A 14,716-nucleotide genomic window follows, 5' to 3' on the forward strand; every position below is an offset into this window, starting at 1 on the left:
AACATTTTCGAGCCGAGCATGAGTTGGAAAAAGTTGAGAACCACTGACTCTTAGCTAATCTGCTTGTTTACAACGTGACTGTTTGTGTTTCCTCCCCGACTGAACTTTGTTCTACGTCACCGTGTTCCCAGATTTCAGTCCAGTGTCAGTATAATAACCAAGAGGAACCAAGGCTAAAAAAATAAGACTCCAGTTGTAATAAACCGGATTTATCCTTTAATCTGATCCTCAACAATAAGTTCACAGTCATGCAAATACCTCCCCGTCTAAAGACGTGGCAACTTCAAAATCCTCTGCAGAGAAAGTTCACTGAGAGCTTTTGCAGCCGGAACTTAACCGTACAAGCTTCTTTTCTCGCCTGCCCTACATTCTGCAGCCATATTGTTTGCATTCAAAGGCAGTGCCCACACAGCTGGAGGATAAGCCAAGTCTCTCGGCAGATAAAGTACGGCGCCATTGGCTGCTGCTGCACCCTCTTTTCATTTCCCTCTGTCTGCTGGGGTGTCAGAGGCTCCTGGCCACAGCTGGAAGATGAATAGTACTGCACCACTCCACTTTGTCATGGTGTCCAAGAAGGCTCTAAATGGCATTGAGAGACTCTCAGGCTCGCACAAATGGGATCTCTGCAGCCCCGTGTAACCTTGTATGTACGGAAGAGCCTGAATCTTTAAAGTTGTCTGATTCCCGAGAGATGTAAAATCTCCCGTGGGTGCTGCTGCTTCGTCAGGATACAGTCACTTCCACGTAACACACTCACTGTTATTTCATTTTGACTTTTAAAAGGATATGACGACGGAGAACAAAATAATCTGCATCACCACTATGCAGATCTCGGCATTCGCATGCGCATTATCATGTTCTTCAGAGTATGTCGTGGTGTGACGGTAAACAGTAGCTGTGTGCTATATTTAAATTTTATTGTACATGTGCGAGGCCACATGTGTGCACAAGTGAAACCTCGCCTTGACTTCCCTCAAAGTGCTTTGGCTGGAGAAAACACAGATAAAAAATCTTCCAGCGCAGCTTCCTCTCTGTGCTTTCTGGTTGTTCCTACACCAGGGGCAACAACACCTACCTGCTCTGTCTCACTGTTCTCATGGAAACGCATCAAAGCAGCAGAGACAGACAGAAACAGGGAAAGAGAGAGAGGGGGGGGAAAGAACAAGCCGGAGACACTTTGTTACTGTACTGCTGCACTCTCCATTGTCCCTGTTGCTCTTCTGAGCACCGACAGTAAGCCGCGTCGCACGTTTCTTTCCCCCGCCTGTTGGAGGCGAACACCAAAGTGGAGCGCAGCATGTACGTGCTGCTGTGCTGGTGTTGAAATTCAAGGCACCCGAGTCACCCGCTCAGCCGGCACAAACTGCACGCATTTGTTGGTGTCAGGGTACGCCTATACATATTTCAGTGGTTTGAAGGTATCCCTCCATGTTTTTCTCTCCCGTGTGATGAAAGCGAGGCTGACACATGAGAGAGCCTGGGGCCTGAGGAGTTTGGAACCAAGATTAAACCAGTGACGCCCGTAGGCCTACAGGCAGTGATTACAACAGCTCCCATTAAAAGCGGCCTTGATGGAAATCCACAGCGGCATGTGTCTATGGGGAAGAGACGAGCAAGAGGATGCGTTCACGGCCGCCTCGCGGACATGAGTAAAGTAAACGTTTTTTTTGGGGGGGCTGAGTGTTATGCAGCAGCAACTGTTGCTGACTGTCACAACAGCTCCTCCGCAGCGAACAGGATACAGGAACTACACTGGAGTTGGTGGGATGAGTGTGTAAATTATGATCGCTTTCTCGGTTAGCGTTGTTCACTTTAGAGCACAAAGGAAATCTGCTGTTTGTTAGAGTGATGTTGATGTCTGGATACGTCCTGCGATGGGATCCCAGGCGTCCTCTGTCTTCATGCCCTGACTCGCATAGCTGTACACAGCACAGTATCACTTTAATATAGTATTAAAGGTCCCATATGTTTTATTTGAAGTTTTGTTCTCCATAAGAATATATATATATATATATTTGTGAGTTTAAGTACCAAAAACCATCTCATTGTAGTTTGTGTTACTTCTCTCTGGAGCTACAACAGGTCGGCCATGTTTTTATTCTATCAATCAGTCAGCCTCCTCCCTCCTGATTGGCTGACTGTTTTCTGATTGATCAAATAAAAACATAGCAGATTTCATGGACACACTTCAAATAAAACCAAATCCTGCAAGGTTGGATGGTGGGTCCAGGTGGGCGGGGCTTGGTGACTGCTTTGTTGTGACATCACAAAGTTCCAGACGTCCTGACGGCTGGTTTTAAGGCTCAGTTTCTGAATACAGGCTGTGTGCATTTCTCTGTGGACTGAGGCTTTGATACTTTCACAGTATTAATATAGAACCTAGTCCTGATCTATAATCACACTACACATGGACAGAGACCTTTATAAAATATGGGACCTTTAAGGTGAGGCTACATAACTTTGAAAGATAAAATTAGTCAATATTCTTCTTACTGATGAAAAGTTGAATTCATAAACAACAAAACACCAGAATTTAATTTCAATACACTCTGGAGTTTCGCTGCTACAGCTTTAATTGGTGCGTCTGACTTCTGGCAGTTAATACTTGCAAACCGCACAGAACAGTATGACTGACGTTACTGAGTCAGCTTGCTGACTTTGACTCCTCTTTAATGACGGACTTTGCTCATACAGCGACATGAAGCATTCATCATCATTACATCAAGTCTGTCAGGGCGCTGGGTAGTGAGGGATGACACGCGCTCTATGAGACGTGGCTTCACCGGTCTCAGATGAGGAGATAACGGTCGATATGCACAGAAACATGAGCATTAACACCACTGACATTAGTATACTGTGTATTCACTGTTGGACAATAAACAGTATATTTTCCTAGTTTCCTAGTTGGAGGAAACTCAATCTTTGCCTTTGACATTCACCGATGTTTTCTTATTTGGGATTTGTTCTTATGTAAGAACAGAAACTACGAACACTCAAGAGTCTCTTACGCACATTTGAGTGCTGACATGTTTGAGCAAAATAAGTGGTTATTGTGTTTTGTTCTGTTTTACAATTATATTGTTGGAAAAATTGTGATACTTTATGATAAACGTAACTATCTTAAAGGGAAACTGTATTATCCTGAATAGAACTTTTTATTATTGTGTTTACTTTTAAGACAGGAGTTGTCAGAGAGGAGCGCAGTGACCTTCACTGTTCCTCCTAGCCACTACACCCAAACATTAGCTATGATAAGGCATGAATCGAGTCTCTATTGTGTCTGTCTCATTTCAGCAAAGATGTGAGGTCACTCTCACATATTCTGTGTATAAATTCTGTGTGAATCTTGTATTCTTTAAACATTTGCACTGCGAGCTCTTGCGTGTAACTTGTTCCCTTGCTGCAAGAATAAATATCCTACTCTTGTGAATTTTCAGACGGTGTTCCTGAGTTTATTTGATAATTTACTTAACATATATAATATTTTATTATTTAAATTACAATATTTTTGTCATTTATAATATTTAAAAAAAACAAAAAACTTTTGTTATTTTTTTTCCCTTACAGTGTCTCTTCACGACGTCTGTCTGCGTCTGCTTTTTAAGGGGAATTTTCAGGTGCTTACCTATGCTAATTAGGGCTGACTGGCACCCGCTTTCATCTTACCAGAAGAGTGGCATTCATCAATCTACTTTCTTATATTGCAACTACTCTACAATCTTTTTCCTAGTTGTAATGCACAGATATTTCCAAGAGTGAGAATTTGACAAACGTTGGTGCTGGATGTCATAGAAAATGTTGAACATGAACTGTGGTTTTGCAGAATCGTCCAATATTGACATTTTTGTCTGGTGTGGGTGTTTGGTTTAGTCCATCAGGGCTCAGGACTGTCCCAGATTTTGCTCACGGGGATGACCCACAATGCACTATGTCTTTATTAAAGTTCAGACTCACACTTTACTCTCCACAGAAATACCTCTGTCTGGGTAACCTGATTTTACACCGTGTTGTCCCTGTCCTCAGATCTCCTGCGCTCCTGCTCTCAGACAATGTGGCGCTGGTGCTGCTGATTAAAGTCCGTCAGGGTTCGGTGCTCGGGGGTTATTTGGGGGACAGTTGAACCGGGTCCTTGGATTCAGCATCAGTCAGGTGGCCCAGCGACGATGTCTTTTGAGAAACTGATTCAAGAAAGTCTTGGGAAATTAAGGGGAAAGCCTGAGTGCCATTAAACTGTAATTGCCACTTGTGTACAATAAAGGCAATTCCCCGTCCCAGCCCGAGTCACATTATCCTGACTGTACTGACTGTTTTTAAAAAGATTTATTTTAGTTTTTCAGTGGATTTTCTTTTTACCATATTTTGAATTGAATCTGGTTTACTTTACTGTCCTTCAGCGTCCTTTAGCCGCCATTCCTCTCGACCGATGTCAATAGACGGGGGATGTTTGGCTTTGGGAAACGCAGGAGACAAAATGAATGGGCGCAGTTAAATGAGAAGGAACTCCAGGGGGTGTTGGGGTGACCCAGGGAATATTCCTTTGTCTATGTTGCTCAGCTGGTGCGTCACAACAGCAAGATGTATCGAGGTTGGGAGCCCCGGTTGTCACCAACATTTCCAGTAGAATTAATTCTTTTTTTTTTTTAAAGTATATTTTTTGGGGCTTTTTATGCCTTTATTTGATAGTATAGTGGAGAGAGACAGGAAACAGGGAGGGGGAATGACATGCAGCGAAAGGCCGTCCGATGCGGGATTCGAACCGGGGCCAACTGCAGCGAGGACTGTAGCCTCTACACATGGGGCGCCTGCTTAGACCACTACGCTACACAACGCCCCAGTAGAATTAATTCTGACACAAAATCTTAACACATGTCCCTGTGTGTGTCCTCTCCTGCCGCTGCCGGAGAGCTTAAACCGAGGGGCCCCTGTACAGGAACGATAGACTGTTGGCAGCACGCCTAGCTCAGCCTTTTGAAAGTCTTTTAACTGAACGGTTCTTTCAGCACTGACAAAATGCTGTACGAAGATGTGAAGGCTATCATTTGATCCAGACTATAGAGGCAAGTATTCCATCAGGAGAAGGTCCTTCAATTTGTTTGGCAGCAAGATCATTTATTCCATTTAACATGAAGAGAGAGAGGAGCAAGCTGCGCACCCTTGACTGCAAAAAATAAAAAATAAAATAAAGAAAGAAAAGGCAGAAAATACCTCTCTGACATTTATTACTCTATGCTGTGTTCAACAAAAAGAACAAACACAAGCAGACAAAGGTTCTGACATGATATCGATATTCAGCAGACTGTTCTCCCGTTTTGCTGTGCAGGGCTTCAGTTTGATCTACATTCCTTAACAGAAGGGTTTTTTTTTGGGGGGGGGGGGGGGGGGGGGGTCTGTGGTAGATTAGATGTGTATGGCTGAGTGACTTGTAAGAAAACAAAGTTCATAACAGTGTGACCTCTCAGCTCTATCAGCAGCGGCGGCGGTACAGAGAAGTACTTAGACAGAAATCCACTGTTATTTTTAGGTGTACTATCACTATAAGTGCTTTTTAGGAGAAAAAAAAGAAAAGCCGGAATAAAGTTTCCAGTGGGATTGAAAGTCCCACCTAGGAGGATTTAATTAGCGCTTTGAATGAATAACATTTCACCAATTTCTCTCTCTGTCCTTGGTAATCAGTTCTGGGCCATTAATGAGAGGATGACTATCGACTGACGGAGCAGGCTGCTGATAATTGAATGTGTAGAGGCCATTAAACATTCCTAATCAAAACCAAACACTCCAAAGCCACAGTTCCTGCAGAACAATACGATGCAACAACAATGGAAGTATGTTTGTTTGGAAGAAAGAAAAAGAGAAAAAAAGTCTTTGTATACATCCTCATCTACAGGGTTAGTCTCTGTTTTTTATTGGGCCATCAGTGGCAACAGTTTGGAAGTTGACAGGCCAGAAAATAGGCTGGATTTCTCGGGGCATGGCACCATATTGAATTTCCCCAAGTTAGTGTTTTGATCCAAACAACTGAGAGGGGACAGACAAGAAAAACACTTTGTAATTGAAATGTTCTCAGAGTCTCCATCCCACATGCAAACAGGGCAGTAAATCACTAACAGTGATAATGGTGTGGTGTTGGGAATCACTGCCCTTCTATTGACTTGGCATTATTGATCCGACTTCAGCATCACCGCAACTCATATGAAGTTGGTGGGTCAATATTTACTAGTTAACAAACCCAACCCTGTATGGTCTCTGCTTTATCTTCGTGGTCTGATTTTTGTGTAATAATGTAGTTTATGTCGCTGTGAAATGGAATTTGCTGCATTAATTATGCATCTTCAAATTGTAATCCTCAAAATGCTAATTTTTAATGTCTTTAAATGTAATTCACTGCGGCGGCTGACAAGGGCAAACGCGCTGCAACTTCAAAAACACATTCGAAAAAATACAAAACAGATATAACGAAAGAAAAATGTGCTGCACACGAAAAAACTGCTGCTGCAGGAAGCCAAACAGAGAGTATCCAGACAACACAACGGAAGTGCTCCAGGCCTCAAGGGGGAGCTCTAAGCAGAACACACATAGACTGTATATGAGCACGCTAACGCTTGTTGCTAACGCTTGTTGCTCTTTTATAATATTGTAAAAACTACGACCAAATATTAAAAAAAAGAACACAATCCACCTTTTTATATCGCATCTTCCTTTTTTTCTGCATACTCTCTCACTTGGTCAAAGGTCAAAGGTCAAAGGCCCAGTTGTTGGTCTGGCCTCCCGGGTCATAGCTCAAGCTTAAATGCTCATGGTGTTCCACTTAGAGCTCCCTCTAGAGGCCTGGAGCACTTCCGTTGTGTTGTCTGCTACAGTTGTTTCCCTGTATCTGCAGTGTGTTCGCTGTCCCTGTTTTTCCCTCACATATGATTGATGCATAACATGAACATTTGCCATTGATGATTCAGTGTGCATTAATCCTAATCCCACATTACTCATGCTACAATAAATATTTTAATGCAAACAAATGTCATTATATGCAAATCTATGGAAACCCATTAGGCTTTTATGGTGTGCGGAAAAGATTATCAGCCCTGGGTGTTTGAAGCCGGAAATGTAAACGCCCTCGCAAACTGGATACACAGACCCGTTGTGTTGCATCTATCTGCATATGAGACGAGCAAAACGCACATTTAATTACGTGACAATACCATTGTTAATTTGAGCTTGTGGTTGTTTTTGTGAGGTATGTGCAGACGTGCGTGTTAATGGTGTAGCAGATTAATGTCACCCAGCGATGATCCATAGGAAGAAGCTGCAAAGAAGGAGAAAACTCTTCAAGTCTGAATCATTATGAGGAGCACGTTGCATCTTCAGTAATTGCGCAAGGGGCCTTGCTGTTGCACTTGAATGTGTTTGTGTTGTTCTTTCAAGGTCTGCTGCGCCTCAAAAGGACAGACGCTCCGTTCCCTTTCTGCAGTGGCTTGTCAACATGACTCTCTGTCCAGCGGAGCAGAAAAAGGGGTCCAGTCCGTGTCCCGTCTGACTGGCATGTCGCTCACATTGCCCAGATGAAGGGAGTGAGAAAGGGAGTTGTGCTTGTAAATACCAAGCAGACATCCATGTGGAACACAGAGAGATATTTCAGAAGGCGGAGAAGACGGCCGCTGCGAGCGTCTGCAGGTCGAGCCACGTATAATAGCAGTGCCGCGGTCTTGAGGGGATCACCTGCTTTACCAAGTTTTGGTAAACTGCAAGGTTTTTTCTTTTTTAATCTGTATCCTGCTGGTGCAGAAGATGATTTTGTTCACAATCTCGCTGCTTTGTGTTCTGACTGAGAGCGACTAATTGCACACAAAGTCAATGGAAAGAGGCAATTGTGCTGAGAAAAAGACCCAGGACGCCATGAGCTGATTTAAAGACGCAGTCACACGAGTTCAAATTATCAAACCATAACTGCTCAGTCGTTTGTCTTTACGCTCAAACATTCTGACTTTGACTAAATAAAGGTTTGGTTTGTTAGTGGCTCGGCTCCATGGACGCTTTGTGTTTCGCCAAGTTGGTGGTGAAAATGTCAGTTTTTGAATATCAGTGAACATAGCGGGCACACAGAGGCTCAGTGGAGGAGGAGGTAATGCTGCAGGAGTGGAGTGCAACATCTCTGTGACATTTTGGTCAGTTTTTTTTTTTTCTTTCCCACTCTGAGGTTGGCCCAACACTGGAATTGGAACCGCTGTGAATCCAAGCAGAAAACAGCTGGTGTCCTCAGTAAATGAGCAAGATACCAAGTTTTCAGAGCTACCCTTCAAGCCCAGTGGCACTGAGTGCTTTTACTCAGCAGACAGATTTTTTTCTGTGGAGCATTAAAGTTCCTGCTGCAAAAACAAAAGCATGTTGTTGTTGTTGGACGTCTCTTGGTGACTACGCAGGACGCAGATATTTTGCAGAAGGTCCATTTGATCCCCCGACGTGCTCCTCTGCAGCACGGAGGCAAAGCCAGTGAGCAGCTGGTGGCTGGAAACCGAGGACTGGAGTTGTGTGTCCATGTGGATGTGGCCTGTCTCAGTTTGATTTAAGCTAACAAATCACATCGCCTGCTTATGCTAATGCCCACGCTCATAAATGCGGCGGGTCCTGATTTGCTTCTTTTTTCTTTTTTTTTTTCCCCCAATGATTTGACAAATGTCGCAATTAACTGTAACAAATGCTCCACCTGTTCCAGTAAAAGCGTGTTTATGTGAAACGCTGGGAACAGGGATGATTAACGAAACAGAAAATTAGCTGCAATATGCAATTGAAGCTTTAAGAAAGTAAAAAATATGAACCAGACTCGTAGTTTGAGTTTGATCAGGGTCAAACCACTGTGTCCCTGCTGAAGTGTCCTTGATGAAGACACTGAGTCTCATCAGCTCTGTGGCTGTAAACACCCAGACCTCCGACCTCCCTCTCTACAGTCAGACAAACGCTGCAGAACCAAAGCAACTAATATATTCTATATTCAAACATATTGAATCAAGTCTCTTTGAAACCTACCTCTTCTTCTCTCTCTTGTAATGATAATAATAAAAATCATAGTGATAATCATTTTAAAACTTGTCATTTCGAAGACTTTCACTTGTTCTGCTCTGACTTGGACTGAACCTCTGATCTTTGTCACAATTGGACAAAAGCGGCTGCCAAATGAAAACATGTAAATGTAATTAGGTCACAGAGACACTTGATCAACTGCTCTATTGTTTCTGCTGGTTTTGTTTTGGTTCTTCTTGATTCACCTCTCGAGGCTTTCAGTCGTCTGTTGTCACATGGGAACTCCCTCTGCACTGAAAAGTTAGCAAGCAAAGTGCTGCGGCCTGAACCTCCAGTGTTATAAAAGCATATATGCACCATCTACATTCTATATAGTCGGATCTATAGATGTCGGATGCCCTTATGAAAAGCGAAGGTGTTACTAATAACATTAACGAAGTGTCACGTGTGTGTTTAACACGGTGCGTTTGAATCAGAAACTCCACTGGTCAGACGCTGGGGCCAGACTTCTCCAACCTGAAGAGGACAGTGTTTTGTCCTGATAATAAAATTAACAGCAGGACGTGAACTCGCTTTACGACCTTTCGGAGAACCCCGGCTGTGAATCTCACGAAAAAGGCCAAGACCCGGTGATGTGCTCTCGGAACAATGAAAAAGGCTGCATTCAACAAAATGAAACTTTTATATATCACAAGAGGAAAATCAACTGCCACTCGGGCACAAGAGGCCAGTTCTCCGGCCAGAATTCATGGGTGATAAATTGATCTAGCATTTTTCTTTTTCTTATTTCTTTCTTTCATTTTGTTTTTTCCCATTTCATTTGAGTTGTTTTGAGCTTCTGTTTCTTTTTCCTTTTCTTGTAACTGCTCACCAAGCCTCTTGTTCTCATCTTTAAGCTGCACACAATTTAATTTTTATTTATTTTTTTATCCATTGTTGAAACAAACCTGAGTTTGTAGCTCTATACCAAACTGAATGAGCCAAAGTTTTTTAAAAATATATTTTTTCGTGCTTCAACAAGTTTAACCTTGATGGTGTTTTTGGAAGATTTATTGCCAGGCCAACAAAATTACTTTCAAGACTATTCAAGGAGTCTGGTTAAGGAGAGTGAGTGTAGCAAAGTCTATCTGACTACAATAACAACAGGCCGAGAGACCAGCAGAGGTTGCACCATCTACCATCATCTACCATCATCATCAGCCTTAAACATCTGCTCCGTCCACCCTGGAGGGAGCCTGCCGGATAAACTGAGAAGCACCGCTGCACGGCCCTCGTTGCTTGGCAACCTCTTCACCCCGGGGAGCGTCATCCTAGCTGGGAGGGCACCAAGTTAAACCGGTACCAACTTATCTACACCAGGTCCAACTGGAAGCCGCCGGCCCCAGGACGATGCTGCAAAAGGTAAAATAAACTTTATTTCTGCTGTGGAAAGAGTTGATGTCGGACTGTACTCTGAATTATTGATTCAAAGTCCTGGAGAAGTTGTTGTTGCCCTAGTTGTATCACTGTTGTCTGGTAACTCCAAACCCAGTGCTCATTCTGCTGCTGCCAAACTAAGTGATCAGTTCATTCAAAGGTCAGCTTTATCCACGTCTGATCACAGCCTCTCTGTTGTATGTTCATTATTGATACTTCATTTATTCAGTAGCTTATAGACATTTAGCCGTAAATAAATCCTCATTTATTTCCAACTCTAGTGTTTGTACTCTACTGTACATATGAAGCTGCAGCCAGCAGTCGGCTAACTTAGCTTAGCATTAAGACTGGAAACAGGAAAGCAGCTCCTTCCAAAGGTAACAGAAGAAGGCCCCTTCATAAACAAACGGGACACCAGGTGTTGATAAGAGCTTTGAGCTGCTGGTAGGCAGCTTTAGAGACAGGTCGTTTCCTGTCGTTATGCTAAACAACGTTAGCTGGCTGCTAGCTTTAGCTTTATATTTATTGATCTTCTCATCCAATGGTCAGTGTCTTTGCACATTATATAAGCTGTTCATACGTTGACATTTGAAGACATTTTAATTACTGTCAGTGCAAATACCTCGTAGCCGTAATTAACTAAAGTACTTAGTTGCTTTCCGCCCCCGGGCAAAAACCACACATGTTTGATCTGATCACAGAACACAGAAGCATCAATGTCAATCTTTGAAAAAGCATAATGATCACATGTGGTCGACAGTTATAAAGTGTGTGCACAAGCTTCAAACATCCTGTATGTATAAAAAAAAAAAAAAAAGAGGCAAAGAATTTTTACAACCCTGTCAGTCACAGTGATGGATTATGATTAATTACACTGCAACCCCTGCTGGGACATCATTCACACAGACTGAAACGTGGCTCTTAACTGTGATAGCTGGCTGAGCCGAGCTTCAGCAGAGAGCAGAGAACAGACCTTCGTCTCTCCCTGTAGCTCTCCCACAGTCGGCCATATACGTAAACTGCTGCAGCCGGTCGCCGTGATGCAAGAGAAAAAACATCAGCTGAGTTTAAAGATACGGTTGCCCCCTGTGTGGCAGGAAAAAATCCACATGGTATCCCGTTTAATACTCAACAAAATGTATAGTCCTTTTGCAGTGAGAGTAATTCTTCACACATTACACTGATAATGTGACAGGCCTTGGCCCGGGCTAATACGTCATCATAAAGCCGTTCAGTGAAAGGCTCATAGCACAGCAGCGCATTGGGAGAACTTCTCCATCTGCTAATAAAGTGCACATTCACTGGTCATGGAATCTGGTGTGTGTGTGTGTGTGTGTGTGTGTGTGTGAGAGAGAGAGAGAGAGATGGAAATGAGTTATAGTAATGGTCCTCGAGTGGCAGGGGAGTCTTAAATGGTGCTCTTTCAGAAGACAGACTGGCATCTGTAAAGCTTTAGCTCTCTCTCTCTCTCTCTCACACACACACACACACACACACACACATACACACACACGCGCTCAGGGAAGCATGTGCCCCTATGTGTGCACACTTGAGACTTGATGTGATATTACTGCAGTATATAATAATGTAACTTCTGCTGTAAAGAGTTCTGAGGCCCTGCTCGTGCTGTAACACCAGGCCTCTGAAAGGAGCAAACGTCTCACCATTTTCCCAGAATGCTAGTGTGCTAAATGGTAACTGTAGTCCCCAGACCATGCAGCCCCTCAAGGGCGTTCTCCGCCCACGGAAGAGGGCATAAAGACATGGAGAGAAGTAACATGTCAGGATGTGGGGAGCATGGTGCTGCTTCGCCTCTCCCTGTGGGCTGAGACGGGACATCTCCATGTGTATAAATAAGCATCATCATCTTCAGTTTGGGATTTATAGCCTGAGAGCTCAAAGTTTTTTTTTTCCCCACTTTGAGGAGGGAATTGGGACACTGTGTTTGTGTGTGTGTGTGTGTGTGTGTCTGTGTGAGAGAGAGGGAGAGAGAGAGAGAGAGGGAGGGAGAGAGAGCAGATGGAAACACTGTAACTCAAGGCAACTCGGTGTGCAGCAGCAGCAGCAGCGTTTCCTTCCATGGATTGAAGGGGGGGGTCCCTCTTGTTCGTGTCGCCTCAGAGCAAATGAAGCCGGCCGGGGACAGAGTAAGACTGGGTTAACACGCTCATCTGTTACCAGCATTTGACTTTGCGAGGAAGGGAGCTTTTCCTCGGAGCCCGCGGAGCCAGGCATCAGCACTGAGAATCTTCCAGAGCCTCCACAAAGGCTCATACAGGTGACAAGAGTGGCCAACTTCGCGGCACCGCCTGCGCTGACGCGCGCAGAAGTGCGTTTCTGTCCAGCGGCGGTGCGCTGCGTGAGATCCGCCGCTCTTGTTTTTGACGTGACATTTCCTCTTGCGCCGCTCGTGCATATGTGGCCACATATGACGCATTTGCGCCTGTAGCTGTTTTTTCTTCTTCTTTTCTCTCTCTCTCTAACGCCGGTTTTTCGGGCGCTGGAGTGATGCGTTTATCGGACAAGTTTCCGTGCTGATTGATGTGCTCGTCATGTCCGCCTGGGTTTAACTTGCGCGTTTCTCCGTAGAGTCGCGCAGAGCACAGTGGCATCGGTGCAGAAGTTGTTTGGGAATAATAAGAATAAGAGTGCGGAGCGCAGAGGAGGAAAGAAAGAGGCGACGGCGGCGTTCAGAGGGTGTTTAGTGGCTGAATTTACTACCAGCATCATCAGCATCTCCGTGTGAGGATCCAAACTGCGGGAGACTGCTGCTGCTCACTCCTCTTCATCTTCACACTAACTGTTTTTTTTTTGGTGTGTGCAGAAGCCAGACAGTGAATTCCAGGTCCTGAAACCACAGCTGCGTAAACTTGGCCAGATCTGGTGACATTGTAGCCTCCGTGTGTGTGTGTTTGCGTGTGTGTGTGTGTGTGTGTGTGTGTGTGTGTGTGCGCGCGTGTGTGTGTGTGTAGCATGTGTGTGCGCTGAGCAGCCTGGATGGATATGCGGCTCACCGAGGGAATTTGAAAAGCAAAGGGGGGATTACTATCAGTCCCTCTCCTATTATAACCTCAAAATGGATGCCGACGACAGGCTGTGGAGACGCCACTGGATTAGCCACTCTTGCCCTGATCTGCTTGACATCTAAGCGGCACGAGCGTTCAAAGTTTGGATAATCTAAAAGGCTAAAGGTGTAGGATGCAGTCTGGAGTGAAGACCCTCTCCGCAGGTGGAGGTGCGTCACTCTGCTGCCTGCTGCTCCTCTGGCTCATCTACTCCCATCTGCTCAGAGAGGGTAAGGACACTTACAGCTATGTATTACTTTGTCAGCGGCACCACTGTCTCTCTCCCAGGGCGTCTTATTGGGATGGAGCTGCACATGCTGTGGTCCTGTGGGAAAAGGCCCATAATGTCCAATAAAACAGCCACACGGGGACTTGTAATATGTCTGTGCTCATAACTAGTCGATTTATGGTGACCTTGTTGTACCGTGGGCTGTTTCTTTCATCTGATTTGTTGTTTCTGTGATAATATTCCTGCAGGGAGCACAGTGTACAGAGACATTACTGGCCCTAACACCGCAATATAAGAGTGTATTAATGACTGTATTCTCACAATAATCTTCCTATAAGAGACAGTTTAAAGTGTGAAGTTCATTTTGAATAGTTGTAAACCTTGTTTCCAAACTAACCTCATCATCTGTTCCTGTTCTGATGCTGCAACATGAGGCAGGCTCTTTGGGATTATAATTTAGTCAAGCCACAATTGAGCTTCAGGTGAAAAAAAGCAACAGCACACTTTGCTTGTTTTAATTCCTGGTGCAGACAGAAAAAAAAAAAAAAAAAAGGCCAGACCTTTGCCTCCAGAGCTGTATGATTTCACTCAGTTAAAGGCTATATCCATCCACGCCACGCTTTCCTCGTGAATAATACATCGCCTGGTGCAATTACACCTTCACCCTGACACAGAATAGAAAGCAAAAGGATGTTTCACTGCACTTCATTGGCTGCCGTCCACGACAAAACATTGTGGATTCCAGTGCAGTCGGAGACGCAGAGAACAGGCTTAAAGCGCTGGTACTTGTTGGGAGATGTTGAACACTAAGTTTGCAGATTAGATCTTTTAATCAAGCATTGGCCAGCAGCATAATTACCGCTGTGGAGGAGGGATAGTGCCTACATCAATGTCTTTGGCAGCTTGCCGGGAACAAAAGTAGACACTGATGTGAAAAATGAACTGCCTGTGCGCTGAAATGTGCTCCCTCTGCCTCTAATTTGCAGTGTTTTCTCCC

General features: G+C 44.3%; 1 protein-coding gene across 1 annotated transcript in view; it reads left to right on the top strand.

Moving 5' to 3' along the window:
• The first annotated feature begins 12,445 nt into the window (after positions 1-12,445).
• tafa5l (TAFA chemokine like family member 5, like) overlaps positions 12,446-14,716 on the top strand; it is a 47,282-nt gene continuing 45,011 nt past the window's right edge. The window contains exon 1 of the mRNA XM_056385765.1: positions 12,446-13,720. Coding sequence (XP_056241740.1) covers positions 13,624-13,720 — 97 coding nt within the window. The 5' untranslated portion in view covers positions 12,446-13,623. The remainder of the gene's footprint in view (positions 13,721-14,716) is intronic.

Source organism: Seriola aureovittata, chromosome 9, assembly GCF_021018895.1.
Source record: "Seriola aureovittata isolate HTS-2021-v1 ecotype China chromosome 9, ASM2101889v1, whole genome shotgun sequence".
NCBI lineage: Eukaryota > Metazoa > Chordata > Actinopteri > Carangiformes > Carangidae > Seriola > Seriola aureovittata.